The 24,182-nt window shown below is 34.0% G+C and overlaps 1 protein-coding gene across 1 annotated transcript in view; it reads left to right on the top strand.

Annotated features, from left to right (window-relative positions):
* LOC150099214 (neuroligin-4, Y-linked-like) overlaps positions 1 to 24,182 on the top strand; it is a 51,915-nt gene that overhangs the window by 15,189 nt on the left and 12,544 nt on the right. The window contains exons 3-9 of the mRNA XM_090403961.1: positions 7,216 to 7,375; positions 8,987 to 9,172; positions 10,878 to 11,068; positions 11,195 to 11,363; positions 12,189 to 12,382; positions 12,495 to 12,651; positions 12,772 to 12,901. Coding sequence (XP_090260087.1) covers positions 7,216 to 7,375; positions 8,987 to 9,172; positions 10,878 to 11,068; positions 11,195 to 11,363; positions 12,189 to 12,382; positions 12,495 to 12,651; positions 12,772 to 12,901 — 1,187 coding nt within the window. The remainder of the gene's footprint in view (positions 1 to 7,215; positions 7,376 to 8,986; positions 9,173 to 10,877; positions 11,069 to 11,194; positions 11,364 to 12,188; positions 12,383 to 12,494; positions 12,652 to 12,771; positions 12,902 to 24,182) is intronic.

The following is a 24,182-nucleotide window of genomic DNA, read 5'->3' on the forward strand; positions in this document are numbered from 1 at the left end:
GGGTCATTAACAAAATTCATTAAAAAAAAATTCTCTGCTATCGAAAGGTTTTACTTTATTATTATTATTTTTTTTTCTTCAACGCAAACATCCGATATCAATGCAAACACGTTCGTCACGTATTATTCTTCGTGCAATCTACCGAGTGTGACCATGCGTAAAACTTCATAACTTCATTAGAATTGCGCTTTATAATAGATCAATGACCTGAATGGACAATGGCGTCGTTTATTAGCATTTCTTGGTAGAGTTCCGTTATTTAAATTCTGACTGCTCCGTTAAACTAATAACAAGAATAATAATTAGAGTGCAGCTACTTCCCCGTTAAAATAAAATGCTACTTAACAGAGAGGGGGTTCAGATGTTTTTTCCTTGTGCGATAAACCGCTGACCACGTGCGCTCAGTATACCATTAAGGTCAATGAATGGCGTCTATTTTTCGCTAACCCGGAAGTTTGTATTCTAACCTTCCGCAGTTGTCTTCCGCAATGCAAACCCGTAGAAGAGGTTGTATTAATTCACGCTAGCACATTTTTCAAAGTGATTATAATTTATTGATTTATTTATTGTCTTGTTTAGTGATTTCCGTATTATGTAATATTTTTCTACGTTTTACATTGTAACATAGAATCCACTAGATGGCGCCAAAAGGACACATTTAATTATCACGTAAATTAAAACAACAAACAAAAAAAAAAAAAAAAAGAAGAGAAACACCAGTCGCACAAATAAATCTTGGTTTTTGCCCAATTATAATTAATCATTATATTGGGGTGAATCTAGCAGTAGTTTTAGTAAGTTTGTGGATATTATGTCACCCAAAAACAATTCTTTGTTTTGGGGAAGTGAGCCGGATGAGTTACCTTGTTTTAAATATCGTAGCCAGTGGCTCACTGGGAGTTCGCGTTGGACTATCGGATCTCTAGTGATCAGTAATTTCCGCTGCCTAAAAATAAATAAAATAAAATGTAGTAAATAAAATTTAAAAAAATAATAAAAATTAATTATTTTAATTAAATTGCATAAAGTTTCAGTATTTCATTTTTATTATTGTATGATTAATATTAATAACATCGTTATTACCTATTATCATATTTTGCATTACTTTTAATTTCCATGAAATCAGTTCGTGTTTCAAAGTCCTTTCCTCATTAACCTTTCATATTTCTATATTTCAATTAGTGCAAGAGAACGAGGTTGTTTAATATTTCAGCATCCCCAATTTTTATTTTATATATATTATACAGTTGACCCTTGAACAACGTGGGAGTTAGGGGAGGCGAATCCCCCTGTTCCAAAATCCTCGTATAACTTTTGACTCCCTAAAACCTTAACTACTAATAGCCTACTGTTGACCGGAAGACTTACCGACAACATAAACAGAAGATTAACACAAAGCAGCAGCAATATGATTGCTTTATGGTAGCCTCGTGCAATCGATACAATTGCTTTGAGGTAGCCTAGCCTATACACTAATGATGGAATCATTATAAAATTAAAAAATAAATCAGCTAACACCATTTTCTTTCCATATAGGGAGTAGGCGAGGCCGTTTTAGCCCTGTCTAACTTTTTATTTTATGCTAATTAATCATCTTCATCAATTTCCTTTTGTATACCCCAAGTGTGTTCAAGTTGCTATGATAGCACTACACGAATAAGTTTACATTATTATTAATCTCCAATCCACAATTTCCTTTCAAATCAGTCCATTATTTTTAGGCACTCAACATTTAATGTTTCTAAGGCACTTCTGATTGAACCAATCCACCTAGACCTGGTCTTGTTTTGGGGTCTCTTTCCTGCCATCTTGGCATCAAACACCTGTTCGATGCCTAACATTTCCTCTCCCAGCTCTGCTGACACATTCTTGAATGCTAATAATGGCAAGTTCCTTTCTCATATCCTCATTTTTAATATGATACCACCATTGATTCCATTAGTTCTATTCACTAATCTTTCTCAGAACTCTCTCTGTGGTCTTTAATCTTTGATCAAGTGATTTATTTTTAACCCAACTCTCAGATGCATAACTTAAAATTGGTTTGAATACTGTCTTGTTATTTTGGCTAATTTTTCTCTTATTCCATAAAATTTATTTAGCTCGCTACCGCCATATAGTACCCTCACAGATGCAAGAAACTTCGACACCTCTGCGCATGTCAGAAGAAGGAGAATCCATTCCCATAATAGGGTAATCAATCCGTCTTCTGGGATAAGTTGTTCATTATTACAGGTCGGAAAAAATAACTTCTCTTTTATGATCATTGTAGTTTTAAAGGGGTAATTTTATCTATAAAGCACGTGGTTTCGCGTGTTGGTGACCAATTCGTACGTCCTTCATTTCTTTCTCCCCTTCAGCATGAATCGACTATTCTTAGCACCAAACCAAGCTCAGCCTTACAAAGTGTGGGCGAGCTATACCAGCGTTGCTTACTTTTTTTATCGATTTCGAGATTTAGCCTATCATCTTCACTAAAAACTGTGCCTCTAAAATATTTTACTTGTTCTATAGGATCTCCATTCTGAATGCATCTGAAGTTTTCTATTGCTGATTTTCATGTTAAATTTGTCACAGTTTTTATTCAATTTAGTTAGGGAATCATGGAGGATTGCACGGGATGTGTTTAGGAGTACAACATCATCTGCATAAAGCAATGAACTAAGTTTGACATCTCTAGTTCTAAAATCAGATTTAACACGTTCGCTGCCAACTACACGAGTATACTCGTAGTTGGTATATGAGCCTCACAAGCCAACTACGAATATACTTGTATGTCGATTACCGACCGCTACGAGATTACTCGTACTGACCTTGAAGCGTGCGGTAACAAACTATGCCCGAGAAGCGTGGCAGCGAACTTGTTAATGTCACCTTTTTTCATAATGTGATCCATATAGACGATGAATAGGTGGAGATAACGTGCATCCTTGTCTTACCCCTGATTTAACATCAAACCATGTTCTATATTTCCTTCAATTCTGACTGACAACTTAAATATGGACTATGTATTGCTCGGTATAATTTTCCATTCACTCCATATAATTGTAGGGTTTTGAGAAGCTTTTCTCTGGGCACCTTTTCGTATGCCTTTTCCAATATTCCCATTATTCCTCAACGTCTTTTCAACGTTTGCTTGCATAAATTTTACCAGGAATGCAGTAGAGAAATGCTCTATAATTTTAACATTCAGTTTTATTCACTTTTTTTTTATAGATGAGTGCTGGTAGAGCTCTACTCCAATCATTGGGAATTCAACCTTCTGACGAGGCCTTCTGCATTATGCAATGCAGCCATACAGAACATTTTATACCACCATGCTTAAGCATTTCTGAATATGTTATATTTTAATTCTCCGTACATAAGCATGTAATTAATCAATTAATTTTGTGCAGTTATGATTTAATTCTGCATCTTCGCGTTTGTTTACATTTATCTCGATTGAGAATGGCACCACGTACGGTCTGTAAGTGTTCATTTGCGTAGGTTTTGATAAATTTTAACATTTTATAATAGATTTTGTTATATTTATGGCAGAAAAAAAGATAAAACAGACTAGTATCTAGAGACATTTTATGGTACATAATGATTTTCTTAATTTTTTCAATGCTAGTCTGCGAGTTTTCCAAATTGTCGCAAACCTCCCAAAATTTTCTAATATATTTATTGAGAAAGTTCAACCTATAAGTGGGCCCGCGCAATTGAAACCGGCGTTGTTCAAGGGTCAGCTATATATATATATATATCGAAAAAATTAAGAAAAACATTATGTACCATAAAATATATCTAGATGCTAGTCTATTTTATCTTTTTCTCTGCCATAAATATAACAAAATCTATTATAAAATGTTAACGTTTATCAAAACTTACGCACACGAACACTTACAGACCGTACGTGGTGCCATTCCCAAGCGAGAGAAATGTAAACAAACGTAAAGATGCAGTATTGAATCATAACTGCATTAAAGTAACTGTTATTAATTGATTATTTACATGCTTATGTACGGAGATTTAAAATATAACATGCTGGGAAAAATCTACTAACATTTTCCGTTGCAATGATGAACTAGAGAGAAAAATCGTGGAATCTAGAGAAATCATCTTCAACCTGTTCATCTAAATAATAACTTGAGCTACAACCTCCCAGATAGTCATTCAGCTGTAATCATGTACTGGCGTTCACGAGATGCTACTAGCACGCACTTTCCCAACAATACAACGAACGAAAGAACAGCTTTAAATACAACCACAACGATTTAATGTCAATTATGTATAGAGACTCTCTATGATGTTCATAGTTTATTTAAGCTTCAGTGTTTTAGTGTTTTTTCTTTTTTCTTTCTTTTATAACTTCACCTGATACAAGCCGAAACTAGTCGTGTTTTAATATTAAAACCTTTTTACTTAAATCTTGGTTTTAGTCATTGAATTCTTTTAAATATATATATATATATATATATATATTAGGATAACCTAATTTTATAAGCTTGATTATTTTTACTCCTAATCCCAAGCATGCAAACAATTAAGTTTGCGCCTGAAACAAAGTTCAATTCTAAAGATGGTGCAACATCAGGGCAACTCATCGTAAAGGTGGGTAAAGCTCAGATCACTATTCTTAGTATTTCCCATAATGTAAAGCACATCTCACTGAAGGATGTATACTGCAATACATTATGGGTGGGGTCATTGCCCAGACCGCTTTTTTGAGGTCTCCTCAGTGAGTAGCTAGACCCTAAATACCAAGGTTTTAGTAATACGGAGCCTTATCAACTTTACCTAAACAAATTGCTAAGGCTAAAGCTAAGGCTAGGTAAAGTTGATAAGGCTTTGTATTACTAAAACCTTGGTATTTAGGGTCTAGCTACTCACTGAGGAGACCTCAAAAAAGGTTGAAACCGGTCTGGGTAGTGACCCCACCCATAATGTATTGCAGTATACATCCTTCAGTGAGATGTGCTTTACATTATGGGAAAATACTAAGAATAGTGATCAGAGCTTTACCCACCTTTACAATGAGTTGCCCTGGTGTTGCACCATCTTTAGACTTGAACTACGTTTCAGGCGCAAACTTAACTGTTTGCTTACTTGGGATTAGGAGTAAAAATAACCAAGCTTATAAAATTACATGGAAACTTTCTACATCTGTCTCTCATCCTGAGATATTATTTAATAAGTTCAAAGCACCTTGTGACAACTTGTTTAGGTTGTTGTTGTCTGTCCTCTGAAGAATGTTAGATGTTTCCGTGTGCTCCTTGTACTGCTTTGGCTATGTCGATGATTTTGTTTGTATAGAGCTATTGTTCAGGATTAGGATCTATTTCTTGTAAGGCTGCTGTAATTGCTGGACAGGTAAAGATGTGAGTGGGTGTCAGTTCAGTATTGGGGCAGTTGTTGCAGCAGTTTCTATATGTTCTCGTATCATCTACATTGATCTTCATTCCTCTATAATGTCCTGTTCGTAGTCTTGTTATCGTGGTGGAGGTCTTTCTGTCAGCACTGATTATATATATATATATATATATATATGTTTTTATCAACAATGCATTGCCTTTTGGAATGGACATTTGTGGTAGTTTCAATGAATACTCGGAAAAAATGATGCGAATATGGTGAAAAATTGAATAAATTTGTATTGATAATTTGCCTACTTCGTCAACAGAGAGGACAGTACTCTTTAATCTCCAACCAACAGTTGTGGGTTAAAATCTTGTCGTAGACTTCAAGTATTCTAGACGAAACGAATTCATGCAGTTCCATTGGATTTTGTCGAAGTGAGTGCCTGTCATGAGAGTTGTTCAATGAAAACAAGATCAATATAGATCAACGTATAGTAACTGAGCGATGTGGTTGGGGAATACATTAATGTAAAATCATGGTAACTGAATGGCACATTCTTGATCTGATGTATTATCCTGATGGGTATGTCCATCACATGAATATATAGTAATTGTGAATGGGTGTACTTCATTAATAGGAGGATTCAGATAGCCACCACCTTTCATAAGTAATTTACTGCTATTAAAAAGCTAAAAAGTACCAGAAAAATATACCACTGATCACCCCCTCCACTGCTACCCCCCTTGTGTAGGTGTGACCAAGCGTGATAGATCCATATTATTGTCACCATGCACTTAGTTTTCTGTACACATGAAATAACAGGGAATTCGCTTTAGCCTTATGTATAGCTTGTTGGTTTTGTTAGATAGAAGCGTAATATTCTTAGGATCCTATTCGAGATGTGGAGATACTGTCCCGAATAGGATCTAAGGGATACACTCCTTCGTAGTCTGTGATTATGCCACGCAGTCCTTTGTTCTTATTCATTTCTATAGCTGTTTATAGCCACATACTCAACATTGAAATGTTTTCTGTTTATTACGTCATTCTCGCTATATCTGAGACGTCCTTTATTGGTGGCATCCATTTAGCATATGAATGATTGTAATATTTTGGCTACTGATTCTACATATTTACATCGTTCAGTATTGAAGGCTATACTACTGAGAATGAATCCTGTATTCGAGCTTATTTCGCTTACTCACTACAGGACTGGGGTGGGTTATGAATGACAACGAACAGCAGGATGAGTCTCCTAGTATCTATTATATTTTTGCAATTCATTCTCTTTTCTCAAATATGATTGTTGCATCAGAAGCCTTTTTAAAAGGAAACACAAAACGCATTAGATTCTTTCAGTCGTAGGCGTATAAAATCTTAGCTTCGAATGGATGACTTTTAATGAAGTATGATGTTTAGGTTGTTTACTAACGAGCCATCTCAATGTGTTTAAATGGCACCATTTTTGGTGGCAAAATAGTGACTTGTATGTAACACGAAATGAACTGTTAATAATGCATACGCTTCTAAGTTCAATTGTGACCATGAGTGGTCATCACTATACAAGAATGCTATTGCAAAAAGTGTATAATATAATATAATATCAGGAGAAACAAACAAAATGACCGAAATTACGAAACTTAAAAATTAAACCCACAATAAGCATTGTAAAAGTACATTGTTTAGAGAATTTAAGATCCTTAAAACTGGACAGAAAGAACTTCAAAACCACAATTTTTTATATCTTGAAACTTACTCCGAAATCGAGTGATTTGCGAACTTAAAACAAAATAATATTCCAAACCGAAGTCAGTATTTCTAAATTTGAATTTTATATCGTGATTCATAGGCTTTTATTTATTTATTTTATTATAGGGCGATGTAAGATTCCCGACTGTTGCTTATCCTGTAATGGTGTACATACACGGGGGCCAATTCGAAAAAGGTTCCGGTAACATCCTGGACTACGGCCCTGAAAAACTTGTAGAGAAAGGAATTGTAGTGGTCACTTTTAACTACCGTCTTGGGATCTTAGGTGAGTATCTTCGTATTTCTGTAAAGGGTGTTTGTGTGAGTGTGTGCGAGAGAGAGAGAGAGAGAGAGAGAGAGAGATTCCTCTGAAGGAGTGCATTTTTATTTATTTTGTAAAAAGATTTTATTTTAAAAACAAAAGAATTATATGAAGATCTGTACAGGTCTTTTGGAAGTGGAGTTTGCTTCCATAGCGCTGGGCTGCCTGAAGAAAGGTTCTGAGTTCGAATCTATTCGCAGACTAGAGAAACCTTTTCTAACACTTTTTTCGATCTGTTTCGTTTACTTTATATTAATTAAATTGTGTGTGTGTGTGCGTGCGTGCGTGAGACACACACACACGTATTTTAAAGTAACAAATTTAATGTTCAGTTAATTCGAAAAAAAAAACAATGAGTACACTCATGAAATTCGATATGGTAATCCTATACCAATGAAGCCGAATGTTTTCGATTTCAGCATAGGACCAATCTACTTTTATCGAGTTTTGCATATCAGAAATTATATTTACTTTGATCTGTTGAAATAATTAGAAATTAGTTGAGTTAACAGAGTTGCAACTTACTGAGTAATAAATTGATGCTTCAGCAATATTGCATCACGAGCTAATTACACAATATAAGTATGTACTTTCGTACATACGACACACAGTAGGTACTATCAAAGTCGACTGATAAGAGCGACATCTGGTATTCCCTTTAAATGCAACCTTCTATCAGTTATTGCATGTGCACTGGTAGCACCTTATCAGTTCCATTATCACTTTTTAAGTTTACTCATAAAAATGAAACCAAATCTATAAAACAATCATCACTTCACTTTCGCAGCTAATAAAAAAAAAGAAGCAAAAAACATAAATGACATTCATAGCTGTTTCTTCATTTCCCTCCTGAAGGAGAAATAAATGAAAAAAAAAGAAATAAAGAGAAATAAATGTGGTGTATCTCCTTTATATTTCAAAAGAATATCTTCGTAAGCGGAGAAGATAATAATAATAATAATAATAATAATAATAATAATAATAATAATAATAATAATAATAATAATAATAATAAACTTCCACCGACGCACGGTGTGTTACTAGTTCTGTATTGGCTTAAATAAAATTCTCTGCCATTGAAAAATATTCTACGAATAAACTCAAATAGTTATGAGACTAATACATAGAGCATTTTTGGTGATGTTTACAAATATGTATGGAAAATATATGTTTTTGTTTAGTGGTTGCAAACGATTTTGTTCGTTCGCTGTTTACATAAGAAACTCTGGTCATCAGCGATCTAAATAACATTTAATCATACGAAATTCTGCTGTTGTTAGCTACACAAGCTCACAAGGTCTTAGGTAACTTTGAATCACTAATCTGTAGCAGTAACGAACCTAAACCTTACATTTAAAACAGAGATATGCACACGAACAAAACAAAAGCTACTTATGTATATTGCGATATATCTGTTGTTAAAAAAAATAAACGCAAAAATATTTGCCTTTAAGTAGTTCTGTATAAAATTAATTTTGTATTACATTAGTTTTATATCAGATATGAAGCTTACGTGATGCTAATCTTGAAAAAAAATCCTTCTGTTATTGATAAATAATTTTTATTACAATACAGGTTTTCTTAGTACGGCTGACGCTGCAGCACCAGGAAACCTAGGTTTATTCGACCAGATCGTAGCTCTGCAGTGGGTACGAGATCATATCGACAGGTTTGGTGGAGATCCGAGCTTAATTACTTTGTTTGGTTACGGTGCAGGAGCCGCAAGTATTTCAATGCATCTCGTTTCACCTAGGAGTCAAGGCGAGTCATATTATTAAATTCCAGTTAACAACATATATGTCTTATATAACGCATAAACACTCGAAATATGATAAATATGTGAGTTTTCTGTTAAACAGTATAACATTTTTTGCATGATTTATTCCAAATGTATTAATTCAAGTTTTAATGGAGTGTATTTCATTATTTTCGTACATCTCGGAATGTATTTCATACAGTCCGAGCTCAGATTGAGGTAGATTTTTTATTAGAGCTGATGGAGAATTAAACTTGATGAAGAATTAAACCTTGATTTAATAATAAAAAAAAAAACCTTGATGCGATAAAAAGCAAGGTTTAATTCTCCACCAAGTGTGGTCAGCTCTAATAAAAAAATGTACCTCAATCTGAGCTCGGACTGTATGAACGAGAACAAGAACACGTGACATCGTCCAGTATTGTTCAACGTCAATAACTTTTTATATCTGCATTCTGTTATTTGAGTTTATGAATAGCCAGACGGTTACGATTTGTATTTATTAATTCTCTTGTTTAAACTTTAAGTTATACTATTTATCCCCTGAAAATGTAAATCCTACGATTTACGAAACTTGTCGGGAACTATTATTTCAGTATTTTCTATAACTGAATAATAAAAAATGTGGTGTAATCACCGAAATATAGCATTTGAACCAATTAGCCACAGAAGTCTACGGCTGCAATGTAATGTTCACAAATGACTCCAAAATGGCTCCAAACGTGCTGCTGTGCGCATGACGTCACATACAAGAAGGTGAAATTTACGATATTCCTAATTTGAGTAGAATGCTATGATTTATGAAATGCAGAAACCGTCATATTTTATTTTTCTATTATTTTGCGAATATTATTTCAAATTAATTATATTTTCGGCTACTAAGTAGGAATAAAGAAAAAAAAATGTTATACAGAATGGTAAGATTCATTGTTTTGGTGTGTTATGTACTAAAACAATAATCTTGTTATATGTTTTGGGCAAAATTGTTAAAAATACACAGCAATTTTCAAATAATCAATGTTATCAAATGATGTGTTTAAATATAAATATGCGTGATAAAATACTTTCCACACTGACCAACAGATGGCACCACTGCAGTTAGCATTAATCTCCTGTACTAGACTTACGTCGATCTTCTGGGATATTTATTGTTCATTTTAAAGTTGCAGGTTGTACTATTAAGTATAATTATATGCTGTGCCTTTTGGGATTTTCCAAGCTAAAATTACTCTCTTATTTGACTGGAACTGAATAATTAGCAAGCAAATCAACTCTTTATTCTCCGATTATATATAGTCTCGATATTTCTAGTTTTCTGTAGTGAAATGTAAACGCCATTAGATATCAAAAAGCATAGGAATAAACATTATTTACGAATGTTATTATTTATTTATAAATAATTTTTTTATAAAATAATTTAATAATTTATTTATAAAAATAAATAAATTATTTATTTATTTTTTAAGCTGTATTGGTTGATCGAATAAATATATTCTCGGATTCGAATCTCATTGTGGGCATTGAATGTCACGGATGTGTTTCGATGTGAGATGAATTCCACACCTGATTGTGAGGTTACCTCTGCTTATTGGTGGACTAAATCGCCTTAAAAAAATCTAAAAGAATATATATATATAAATGTGCTAAAATTATTTTACAATATCTTTGTCAACTGTAAGATGGTAATTAAACATTTCGGGTTATTTCCAGGACTCTTCAATCGAGTCATCTTACAGAGTGGTTCTGCCCTTTGCAGTTGGGCAATCGAGAAAGATCCTCTCCAATATGCCCAGCAAGTAGCCCGAACAGTTGAATGCGAAAGTGGGGACACAACCCAACTAGTGGAATGCCTTCGTCAGAAGTCATTCAAGAGCATTTTGATTGCGCAAGCAGAACTAAAGGTAAGAACGCATTGCATCAGAAAATACCTGCTTCCATGCTGGGATGCAATCGAAAGGGAGATGGGGTAGGAGTGGAAGAAATACAATAAACTAAATTTACAAAGTTTTTCCAATTTATCCCCACAGATGTTTGAAGACTTTCCCCTCCGTGCTGTTCCTGTGATTGGGAAATCCGAGGCATCTGAGCCAAATTTCATTTCTGATGATATTGTGAAGGTTTTCTCTTCAGGAAACTATCGCAGAATACCTTTGATGACCGGAGTAAACAAGAATGATGGAGCACTGTTTTATCCCTGTAAGTAAAATTTTCATCTGTGGTCATATTTCAATTTTTGATACATAAAACTAGAAATGAGTAGAAGATAAGAATAAGATATCAAAAATTAAAATGAGCTAACGCCTTTTTTATTCCCTTATAGGGAGTAGGCGAAGCCTTTTTAGCCCTATCTATCATTTGGAGACTGAGTGGGCAGTTCAATCTCCACTGGTAGCCAATGAGAGTGCTCAAAGGCTATCACTAATTAAGGCGCACGCAGTGAAGAGAGACGGCTCAATAAGTGCCGCCATCTCGTGGTCCCTAACCCAATATATTTAATGCCTGAAAATAGTGTGGGTTGTACAGTCGAATTTGTTGAGTTTACTGGACGAAACACTCGCGTTTCTGGGAGAAAAAACCCGCTTTCCCGTGCCAGAGATCGACTAACTCGGGAACCGGTCGAAACAAAGGCTTAGAAAAATTTCCTCTAGATTCGAAAGTAAGTCTTCCTTCGTACGATCAAATGCTGTGATGCGCAAACGCCACATCCACTGAGCTACACAGGTTCTTAAATAATAATATAACAATAATAATAAATTAACTGAATCGTACAAGGTCTTTCTCAAAGAGAGTAGGCAGAGTTCACTTAATTTTAATTAACTTTTTGAAATCAGCGGACATGCGATTTCAAGACTGAACAAGAATGCCTCACTCTGTGGCTAATAAATAGTGAACTGAATAAACATTAGACTTTTTTGAATAATAAATAAACACTCAGAAATTGTGAATAAATAATTGTCACGTGTAAATATTAATCAGTTCTGATGAGTCTCAGCAATTGATTTCCAGTTCATTTTCTTCTAGTGCTAATGAATGGTTATCGGGACGTGATTCAGGATGATCCCAATTACCTGAGGGCTACACTTATTCCTGCCTTTTTACAGACAGCAACCAACATCAGGGAAAGTAGCGATGCTGTGGTGGAGACAGTAATGTTCGAATATTTTAGCCACGTGAACCCTACCGACATCTCCCAAGTCCTTCGATCTTTCATTAATGTAAGTTTTTGTTTGAAGTATTTGGACTGTTGCTTTTCAAACAGTTTGTGTCTTAATGGAATCTATTTTATGTGTTGACTGTGTAAAAACAACAAATGTTTGTTGTCTGCAGATGTCTACGGATGCCATGTTTGTGTCTTGCAATGACCAAATGGCAAAATTGTACTCATCCACAGGAGGACCCACTTATATGTACACCTTCGAATATCGAGGATTGAACAGTCTACTGGATCTAGAAGTGACGCCACCTCTACTGGGCTTTGATCCAGGTAAATAGATAAATTCCATATATATGAAATACCATTTCAAAGAAAAGCGATATATAAACAGATTTTTACTCAATATTTCAAGTGAAAAAATACTATACTTAATACAGCGTTATTCTGCAGGTGTATCTCATGGAGATGAACTTCTTTATTTGTTCAATCTTACCCAACCTGGTCTTCGGCCTCAATCCAATATGGACTCTTTAGTAAGCGACCGTATGGTGACTCTGTGGACTGACTTTGCCAGATATGGGTAAGTGGATTTCATAAATAAGGAACATAAACGAACTTAGAGTGGTAATAATGAATTGCCAACATATTACTATTGTAAATCTCAATTGTAAATAACAATTTAGGGTTCCTCGGATAATTGTAATAAAATGAATAATACCGTGATATTATTTATTATTTTTATGAATGAGAAATTCATAAAAAAATTCATAAAAAATTCTTTATGAGGTTATCGAATATTTATTTAGCAAGATTAGGAGTGCACAGAACTAACTGGGTGCCAAAGATGGTTTATGTGATTGTATCAGTCAATATTAGAGAACTCCTATTAGCTTATGGACGTAAATCCTTAACTGATTGTGAAATGTCTCCGACGTAAAGTAGAGAATATTTTTTTTTTCTTTTATTTGATTACAGCATATACCATATGGAGCAACTGACAGTGCGGTCTTGATTTCCAAACTGTATGCCGGGCGCCACCTATATTATGAATATCGTTGTTCTTTCATTAAATAATTGTTACGAATACATATCGTTAGCACATTATGGAATCATCGCTTGTTGTAGCCTTCACTACGTGCTTGTTCTTCCACACACATGAACTAGTCAAAAATACACACTGTAGATTGAGATGCTTTGCTGTTCATAATCATACATCAATGTAAGAACATGTGTGAAGGTCGCCTGAACTGATTGGTGCTGCCATCTATTGAGTATTAAACTTATATGATCATTAATATTAATATATTAGAGACATAATACATTAGCTATGAACATAATATTACCCAAGGAAAAAATTAAATATTTCATATAAAAATGTTATATTTCGTGATGGGTATCTCATTGCATTTTCGGAGAGAATATACAACAAACAGACCACTATATGAAGCAAGAAGGAATCGAAAACAAACGCTACCAATTGCATTCCTTCTACAGCTTTCAGGTCAGCACTATGATAGTATTAGGAAACTGAAGAAAACTTACAACAGCTAATAAAGAATTAGTCACAGAGGCACAGTACATTGATGTATATATTTAAAATAAGGTTAAATAGGAATTATCTAGTGAATTCCAGATTACAAAAATTTCAAATGTTTAAACCATCACTACGGTTCAAATTAGGGTAATTGTGTAGAACCTCATAGCATTCCTTGAAAAGTCTGTCATATTTGAAAGCAGATATGGACTTCTGTTTTGTTCCAAAGATCCTGTAGCTAATAGAAACTCAACATTTCACAAGACCAGATAATACACTGTAGGTTGTCTGGAAATCAGCTTTTTTCTTAGAAATTTAGGCACGAATTCTGATACACCTTTGATGTAAGTAACGGATACTCTCTGAATATGTAATATAGGGATGTTAGAATACAGCAACTGTCCAAGATTTGTGTATTTGGGATTAAAAATAATCTTTGAATATTACATTTTCCCTTCTGTGAGAGATTACTCAGTAGAGTGAATCAAATCCAATCTGTGGATAAGGGTATGGACAACGTGAGTTTCTGCCATGGGTGATGCATGGAATCCTAGAGAGTGTATCTTTCAGTAAAGTGCATCTTACAGAAAAGTGAAGTGATCTGCATTTTACTTCTTTTACAAACGGATGGGAGTCCATTCTTTTCTTTTCGTAACATGAATGTTTCATTCGTAAGGAAAGGGTAAGGGATGCACCGACTTATTGAGGGAACATCATTCTTGTGGACAATTATATCCCTCTTCCAACAAGTATCACTCAATACAAATGTAGAATCATAAGAAGAGCTGTTGATTTTCGCCAAAAAATCCCATCCTCAGTATAGTATACCCAAATGAAAAACACATAATCAACATAGTGAAACAAACTGAAGTGGAAATAAAGGATAATTGTGACGAGTCATTCCTCAAAATGTTCGACAAAGTAATTAGATATTGTGAGCAGAACCGATCACACAACATTCAACTTGCTTGCAGAGCTCATTATTTGTCGAAAAGTAATCCAAGTGAATTAAATAATGAAATCTATCAGCAGAAAAGCTCTTTAGAAAGGAACTGGGGTGCACTCTCTAAAGGCATGCTCAAAGTCATTCCTGTACGAAGACTGCGCTCAACTTTTAAATCTTCAGATTCCTACAGGTGGCTAAATAAATGCTCTACTGTGGATTTGCTCGGACAACAATTAAAGAGTGCTTGCATTAAAGATAATGCGATCCTCTACGACCGTTTATCAGCAGGCCTTGGACAATCCCTCTCCTACTAGCAGAATTTCGTTCAAGATCTACAAAATATCAATTCCTTACATCAAACGCATATCAAAACGTATTGAAACATTTGATTTCCAGGCTACGTAAAAATCAATGGATAAGTGAGCTAATTTATCCTTGGTGGCATTTAAGACAAAATTCTTCTCTTAGAGGACTACGGAGTTTACCAGATTTCTTTTTCCTGCACCTTTCCTATTCTGGCTAGGCAACTTATAATGTATACATCGAATGACCTGAAAATATATGGATTATATTCGTTTTCATTATCCTGAGTCCTGACCTCGAAAAGGAGGGAATGTTTACTATAAATCTATATAGCCATAAATCCACCAGAACAAAATAAAAAGTCCTTCGAATTAATTCTTTCAAATTCGAGAGGATTATTTTCAAGGAATGCTATAAAACCCATGGCAATCAATCTTGATTGAACAGTAATGATCGTATAAATACTGTATATGAGATGTTTTTGGAATTGGTGACTTTGACCTTCTAATAGTAGTCTACTGAATGATACTTCTTTAATTGTATTTTTTATTAATATACGTTGTGTTCCTTATTGCTGATCGGCTTCATTGAACTGTTCCTCAGTTTCCTAATAGTATCAGATTTCTGGCCTCAGACGTGTAAACACGAAAAAAAAACCACTTTGTTATGATTGTTGCTATGTGAATAGCGAAATATTATAAGTGCATTTTTCATATTGAATTCTTCATTTTTTTCCTTACATAATTTTACATATCGAGTCCATTTATTCATGGAATAAGAAATGTGGACATTAAGAATAATTTAGGGTTAAGGAGCGTTGAAGAAATGCTTTTGCCCGATTGAAATGGTTTGGACATCCAATGAGATTGAATTTAAAGAGAATACCAAGAATTTTTGAAATGAAATTTTAGGGGAAGAGACCATGAGGAGGACTATGGAAACGTGGACATACCAGATAAGAGAAGACCGAAAAAAAAAGAAAATAAACCTGAACTGGCACAGTGTTCAGGAAGGAAGGATTTGGAAGATCAGAAAGAAACAGGGGGATTTTATTCCTCGACTTAAAAGTTTTTCGGAACAGTTTTTACTAAAGAAGTCGATTCATGCTGATCAACCTTAATTGCGGAACTCTCTGCCGTATTCTCTCTTCAAATTCTCTGATTTCTTGATGGTTCAGCTTCACTCTCAGTTAATAAGGATGGAGGTTGGTTGCCCACCCCAGTGGTATTCAAAAAATTTACTTAGGGATAAAACAGTTCCGACTACTCCCTTGAGGGCATAAAAAGCGTTATAAGAGTTGCTTTTTATTTATTTAACTAAGGAATTAAGCCTAATAACATTTTTATGTAAACAGTTCATAGGTTTCCATATACAAAACCGATTGCGTGTATATGTGTGTGTGTGTGGGTGTACAACAAGGAAGACAAAACGCCTTTTATTCCCTTATAGGGAGTAGGCGAAGCCTTTTAACCCTATCTAGCTTTTGGAGACTAAGTGGGCAGTTCTCCACCAGTAGCCAATCAGAGATAGCTGGTCCAAGACTTTCTAATTATAACCAGCAACTGATGAAGAGACTGGAGAACATGTGCTGCATCTCTTGGTACCTAAGTCGAAAAGAATCTGTCTTTGTCTGAAATAGTCTGGGTTCTACGGTCGATTATCTTGAGTTTCCTGGAAGAAAAAAGTCCGCTTACCTGTGCCTGAGATCAACTAACTCAGGAACCGGTCAATGAAAGGACTAGAAAAAGTTTCTCCAGTCGGTGACTAGACTTGAACTTCAGTCTTGCGGCCTAAAGCACGAATATGTCTTTCGGCTTCCTTTCTTTTTATTGTGATTGGCTTTTCGTCCCGGAGGATGAAAGGCATATCAGAAAATCACACATTCAAAACACGCACATTAAAAGAAACAAAATGACCTGAATGATATTTAGTCACTTTTATAAAGAAAATATTTAAATACTGAACATTTTGAAGGTTTTTATTTTAAGATCAATCAATTATTATTTTTTAAATTCAATAATAAAAGATCATACTAACACCATTCTATTCTGAAATCGTAGTATAAAGAGATAAATCTTTCTATTTGTATTGAACCATTTTTAAAGATTATTTTAAATGTCTTTACATGTTGCGTTTTTAGTGCGAGACGTTTTCGATAAATATTCTTTGACTTTGTGTGATGATTTTATTTCATAAATATCTTTAGTAGTAGTAGGGTCACTTCTGACATGATCAAGATTAAGATAAGATAAGGAATCGTGATGTGATTGTTTGACGTCATTGTGGGCATAGCTTCATGGGTTTGGAATGTTAGGAATTTCCCTGTGGGCATATGTGTCAATGGCTTCAGTTCTTGTGTTTTGGTTCATGTATGGAATTATGGGTGATGGTAGAGATAAGGATTCATGCAGTGATTAGTGGTGCAGTTCTGACAAGATCAAGATCAAGATAAGATATTGTAAGGTGTGTGTGTGTTGTTATGAGATGTAGATAAGTGACGTCATTTGTTATTTCTAAATAAGTGATGTCATTTGTTAGTTGTAAATAAGTGACGTTATTGTTTTGAATGGAAAGGAAGATATATTAGAGATAAGGAATCATGTCATGATTAGTGGGACACTTCTGACAAGATCAAGATCAAGATAACATAAGGAATCGTGACGTGGATGTTTGTTGTTATTGATTTTAGGATGTTTTGAATTTCGCTAGGGCCGTCGTCTGTCGGGGACATCACGTGGTGTGTTTGGTGATATTTAGAGATAAGAATCGTGACGTTATGTGTTTGGAAATTTCTGGGGAACATATGTCTCTCTCTCTGTGATATCACATGGTGTTTTGGTTTGGCTATGGAATTGTGGGTGATGTTTTTGAGATAATATATCTTGGAATTTTCCCAGGGTGACACACATCCGTTATTGTCGTCATGTTTTGCTTGGTTGTCTAAGGATGGCTGTACTAATTTCCAATACATTATGGGGTATTTCTTTCCTGTTAACGGTGGGAATTCTTAGAGTAGAGTAGAGTTGTGATGGCGCTCGTGTTTCGAGTTTTTCTGAATAATTTAATTATACCGATGTCACTCAAATACACATACGTTTTTTCCATACCTCATCTGTATTTTCTTCTTTATTCATATTCTAATCAAGTCCATATTTTATTCATAATTCATCCGAAATTTTGATTTCTCTAAAATTAATATCTTAAAGTTCAATAAATAAATAAATAAATATATAAACAAATCGTGTGTGAATTCACGGTGATTTCAAAAGTATTCTTACTTAAACATACATAACAAATCAAAGACACTGTTTGTTCTTTTAAGTTTACATATTTATTTCACAGATATTATTTACATTGCAATACGCAGAAATAGGAATTTACATGTAGAGTCGTGATGCAGCCGAGTTTATGGTTTTCTGAATAATTTTGTTATATGTTAATATCACTGAAACATACGGTTTTTTTTCTATAGATGGTTGTACTAATTTCCAATACAGTTTGGGGTATTTCTTTCCTGTTAAATATGGGAATTCTTAGAATATGCCGTGATGGGGGATGTGATAAGGTTTTCTGAATAATTTAATTATACTGGTGTCCCTTAAACACACACACACACACACACACACACACACACACACACACACACACACACACACACACACACACACACACACACACACACACACACACATTAAGCATGTGTGTGTGTGTGTACATGAAAACTCGCTAATGTATCCATGTTGATACTCTAATATGTATCATATGATTATTCTTATGAAAAAATAACATTCAGTATTAGAATTACGCTTACCAAAAACATACGACCAAGGATAATTGAAATTACAATTATCAATTGTTATGTTTAAGTTAAAAATTAACTTACATTTCTTTCCAGAATAAAAACATCTTGGTACTATGCTTTTCTGAATAAGTAATTATATGCTGTTGTCTCTATGGTATTTTAAAATAAATAAATTAAAATAAACGGACAGTTATATGGATTACAATACCTTTTGTATGTATTCTACAAATTCTAATGATAATTTAAAATTACTTACAGCTTTCCAAAATGGCTCTTCTAAATACGAATATTCGAAAAATAATAATAATAATATTCCAAAATAGTTGAATTTTATATCCACACCACAACACAAACACAAAAACCACAAAGAATGAAATTTCTGTAAATACTGTAACCTGAAATAGTTCTGTACTTCGTCCTTTAGATTTCAGCCTGTGATGGTATGTTATCGTCATGAGCAATACCACCCCCAAGCGATCAGTTTTCTTATAAGGTGTCTTTCATGAAGATTACATGAGTCACACCGTAAATTGCGGTATTGTTCAAAAGGTAGCATTTCCTCAAGTTTGGATATTTCTCAAATAATGACATATGACTCAAGGATTAGTATTCACATATTTCGATGACACATATCCTAAAATTATCCATTCTTCATTACCGTTGGTATTTACTGGTGTAGTAAATTAATGCTTACATTTAATTTTTTAAAACCAATATTGACTATTAATTTGACCTGCGATTCCTTTTGCTCTTATCCTACTACTGTAACTGAAATTTATTTATTTATTTAATTTATTTTTTTCTTTAGCATTAGTAATTTTAAGTAACGGATATTTCCGACAATCAAGGTTTTTGAACTCACCCTTGCGTATTCTTTTAGAAATTTCTTTTGCCAGCACAGCAAATAAATAGTTATTTCATATTATTTCAATGAATATTAGCTCTGTAATATATACTTTGTTAATTTCTATGTTACCTTTATTTGACTGTAATATTATTAACAAATGGCTCTGTAAAATAGCCAAATTCTTAGAGTATTGTAACTTTTCAGATGAAATCTTCCCCACTAAAATTATGGCTATTAATTTAATACCTGATTATTCCTTTTGCTTCCAAGATTTGACAGTTTCTTTAAATATTTGAGGGCTTGCATGAACAAATAAGAAATTTAATTCAATGAATCAAAAAAAGTCTCTGGTTACTTTGTGGCATGAAATTTCACAAGGGAAAAAAATGTTATCTTCCTTCTTAAGTTTCTATAATACATCAATGACACCCAATTTGTTCATTTAAATTTACACATTTTATTTGAATGAAATGTTATTTATAAATTGTATTTACTGAATCTAACAATACAGAAAATAAATAAATTGAAAAATACATCAAAGTTTCTTCCCATGCTTATAGAATTGCCATCATGTGGTTTTGACAATGTGACTCTCATCTGAAAGTTAATTTTTCATTTGGTGATCGTTGGGAATTTATTACTGTAGTAAAATGAAGGGTTGCATATTTATATTTTTGAATCCAATACATATACTTCTGAGAATTACTAAAATCACAGAAACTTTCGTTATGTTTCCAAAAGCATCTAAAAGTACATGTTATGTTTTCACGTTTTGGGCATCCAATTTCATTTAAATCAAGAACAGGCCTCCCTATTAACTTCGTTAATGTTTTTGATTTTTCTCTTCCTTTGGCAAGTAACATATGATATTTGGATGTTGATTCTATCATCCAATTTCTTAGTTGGTCCAAAGATAGTGAACCAATTTCCTACTTCAGCTGATGGTTATATTTTATTAACCAAGAATTCTGTTTTTTAACTCTTTCAGGTAATTCTTTCAAAATACATGGTGATTTTGTCAATGCATATCTTAAATTAATTCCATCAGAAATACAAATTTCTTTAGGAAATAAATTTGAGTTCTTATTCAAAAGAAATTGTACATCAATTATAGCAATGATAAGTGAAAATTCGTATTTTTCACCTACTGTCAATTTTTCATTATCGTTTTCCTTCATTCTTCTTCTTCTTCTTAGATTATGTCATATCGCACAACAAATAAATAGTTATTTATTATTATTGTTTCACAGATTATTAGCTCTGATCATATACTTTATGGTAACTTTCATTTACAAAATTCTAAACAATAGAACTTTTCACAAAGAAATTTCAAGAATTTTTGACTCACCCATTATTTTTACATTACAAAACACAAAACACCACAACACAAAACACAACGCTGCAGTGGATGAACGATTACCTTAAGTCCAATGTCACTCGACTCTATGGTATTTTCTTATAATACTGTTTACCCTTACTATGCCCTACCCTGACCGTTCCTTCAAAAATGAACCTTTTGTGCAGATGACTCAACGACATGTTTTCACATGCTGCTGGTTATACTGTTGGTGTATTTTTATCTTACTTTGTGTGGGAAAAGGTAAAATTTGTACATGTGTTATCTGGAGAGTAAAAACATTTTTCTATACCAAACTTTAAGAGTTAAAGTCACGTTTTGGGTTATTTAGGTGCTCTCTCTCTCTCTCTCTCTCTCTCTCTCTCTCTCTCTTTGTGAAACAATCAAATTGTAACAGTTCGGATTTTCGATTATGTGAACGTATTGTTTTCAGATAACTCAAATAATGTCAATATAGCATTAGACAATTTCTAAAATAATCAAGACATGGATATTAGTTTTAAACACTTTTTGTTGAAAACTATATCCCATGTTGGCGTTAATTTCACAGTCGTGATTTTTTTAAAAAATAATTAAACAGAATTGCATTAAGATATGAAGTTGTGGATTTAAATATCAACTGCTAATCAGAATAACTGAGTAAAAAATTCACTGTTGAAAAACACAACAAAAGCACACATCTTTGTTCATTTAAGTTTACAAATGCATATTTTATTTTGCTGAAATACTATTTACAAGTATATTCACTGAGAAAAATTCGAAACATGTAATTACCTAAAAAAGATTTCACAATATTTAGCTTAGACTCTTAACATTTTCCAAAGAGCTCAATGAATAAAATGTTTGTTAATCACTGTTTCTTGGTTACATTACATCAAAATAGCTGGTCATGCTAAAGAATTTTTAAACCAGATACCATGGTAACCACACTTCCATACATTTGATATTTTGTCAGTCTGGAAATGACACCATGGCACCCTAAACATTCTGTGTATTTTTTTGCCAGCAAATAAACACAAACATTTTTTTTAATGTTCGTAAATGTCCCCAAATAAAGAATCTTTATCGAATTGGATAAAAATATTGAAAGTCTAATTTTGGCATTGATGAATTTAAATGACTAAAATGACTAACGATAATTTTCCCCATGATATGGACAGGTGGTAATTCAGTTTCCAAAAATAGTAAATGATTATCAATGTCGTACGTTTTTGGTGAAAATCTCTCATCTTCTTCACAACTAATAGAAAAAACTTTACTTCCATCAGCTCCTGTATCATCAAGTATTAGTTCCCCATCTTGTTATTTCAGAATTTAACAATCACCAAGGTCCATTTCGTAGTCAACTCTTCTTTGCAAGTAGCCAAGGATATCAGACCACTTCCTTCATAACTTTTCCCAAGTGGTCCTGGAGAAATACATCACAATGTATGTGTCTTCTAAAATAATAATCGGTTTCCATCCTTTTAGAGCTGGGTGAAGAGTTTTGTCTCGTGCTATTTTCCTGAAGAAAGAAAATTTCAATGACTTTTGTGGCTCACCCATTATTTTACTTTACTTTCCTGGATACCAATCACCACAACACAATACCATAGCTGCACGGGATGAACGAATTGCCGTAACTGCAAAGACACTTGACTCATTTGTTTTTCCTTATAGTAGGGTTTACCTGACCCTAAACCCTTACCGTTACTTCTAAAATTAAACTTTTGTGCAGATGATTCACGGACATGTTTCTACATGCTGTTGGACATGATGTTGATGTGAGAGTATCTTACTTTGAGACATCATAGGGCAAATCTTATCTCTGTGGCTTGAAGAGTATTCTATATTATTTGCCCTTATTATGTTAAGTATATTATCCTCAAAAAGTGTTTATGATGTTAGACCATGAGACTATTTCTCTCACTCATATGTCCGAAAGTTGGAATGGGAAAAAAATAGCATTAGGTGGTGGAGGTGAAAATGTCATCAAGAGGGTGACAGATGTCCTCCCTGCAATGCTTCCCCACCTAAACCTATCATTCCATATTCTACCCCCTTCTCGTCCAGAAGATGTCTGCTCAGGCTAGTGGAGATGAGTGAGCTCAACTTTTGTGGATATCTTTTAGTGATGTCACCTCCAACTGATACTAATAACTTTGGAGGAAAAAAAAAGCTTGTCGAAGTGAAAGGGTAGTCAAGAGGGTGACAGAGGTCTTCCCTACAATACTCCTCTCCCCCCTCCCTCCACCCCATCTCCTCCAGAAGATGTCTGCTCAGCCTCATGGAGATGAGCGAGATAATCATTTCGGATATCTTTTAGTGATGTCACCTCCAACTGATACTGATAAGTTTTTAGGAAAAAAAATAAAAAAACGCGATAAAAAACACGTTTTTATGATAACTTTTTAGGGAAAAAATAAAAAACGCATTTTTTATTTTTTTTCCTAAAACGTTATCAATATCAGTTGGAGGTGACATCCGAAATGATTATCTTGCTTATCTCCACAATGCTGAGCAGACATCTTCTGGAGGAGAGGGGGTGGGGGTGAGGGGATTATTGCAGGGAAGACCTTTGTCACCTGCTTGATTACCCTTTCACTTCCACAAGCTAATGCTTTTTTCCTCTAAAGTTATCAATATCAATTGGAGGTGATATCACTAAAAGATATCTGCAAAAGATGAGCTCACTCATCTCCACTAACCTGAGCAGACATCTTCTGGATGAGAGGGGGATATGGAAATGATGGGTTTAGGTGGGGAAGCATTGCAGGGATGACATCTGTCACCCTATTGATGACCTTTTCACTTCCACCACCTAATGTTATTTTTTTTCCATCCCAACATTTTTGGATATATGAGTGTGAGAAATATTCACATGGTCTAACATCATAAACACTTTTTGAGGATAAAATACTTAACATAATAAGGACAAATAATATAGAATACCCTTTGAGCCACAGAGATAAGATTTGCCCTATGATGTCTCAAAGTAAGATAATCTCACATCAACATCATATCCAACAGCATGTAGAAACATGTGCGTGAATCATATGCACAAAAGTTTCATTTTGGAAGGAAAGGTCAGGG

Source organism: Typopeltis vanoorti, chromosome 14 (assembly GCF_054136105.1).
Source record: "Typopeltis vanoorti isolate ZY-2024b chromosome 14, IOZ_Tvanoo_1.0, whole genome shotgun sequence".
Lineage (NCBI taxonomy): Eukaryota > Metazoa > Arthropoda > Arachnida > Uropygi > Thelyphonidae > Typopeltis > Typopeltis vanoorti.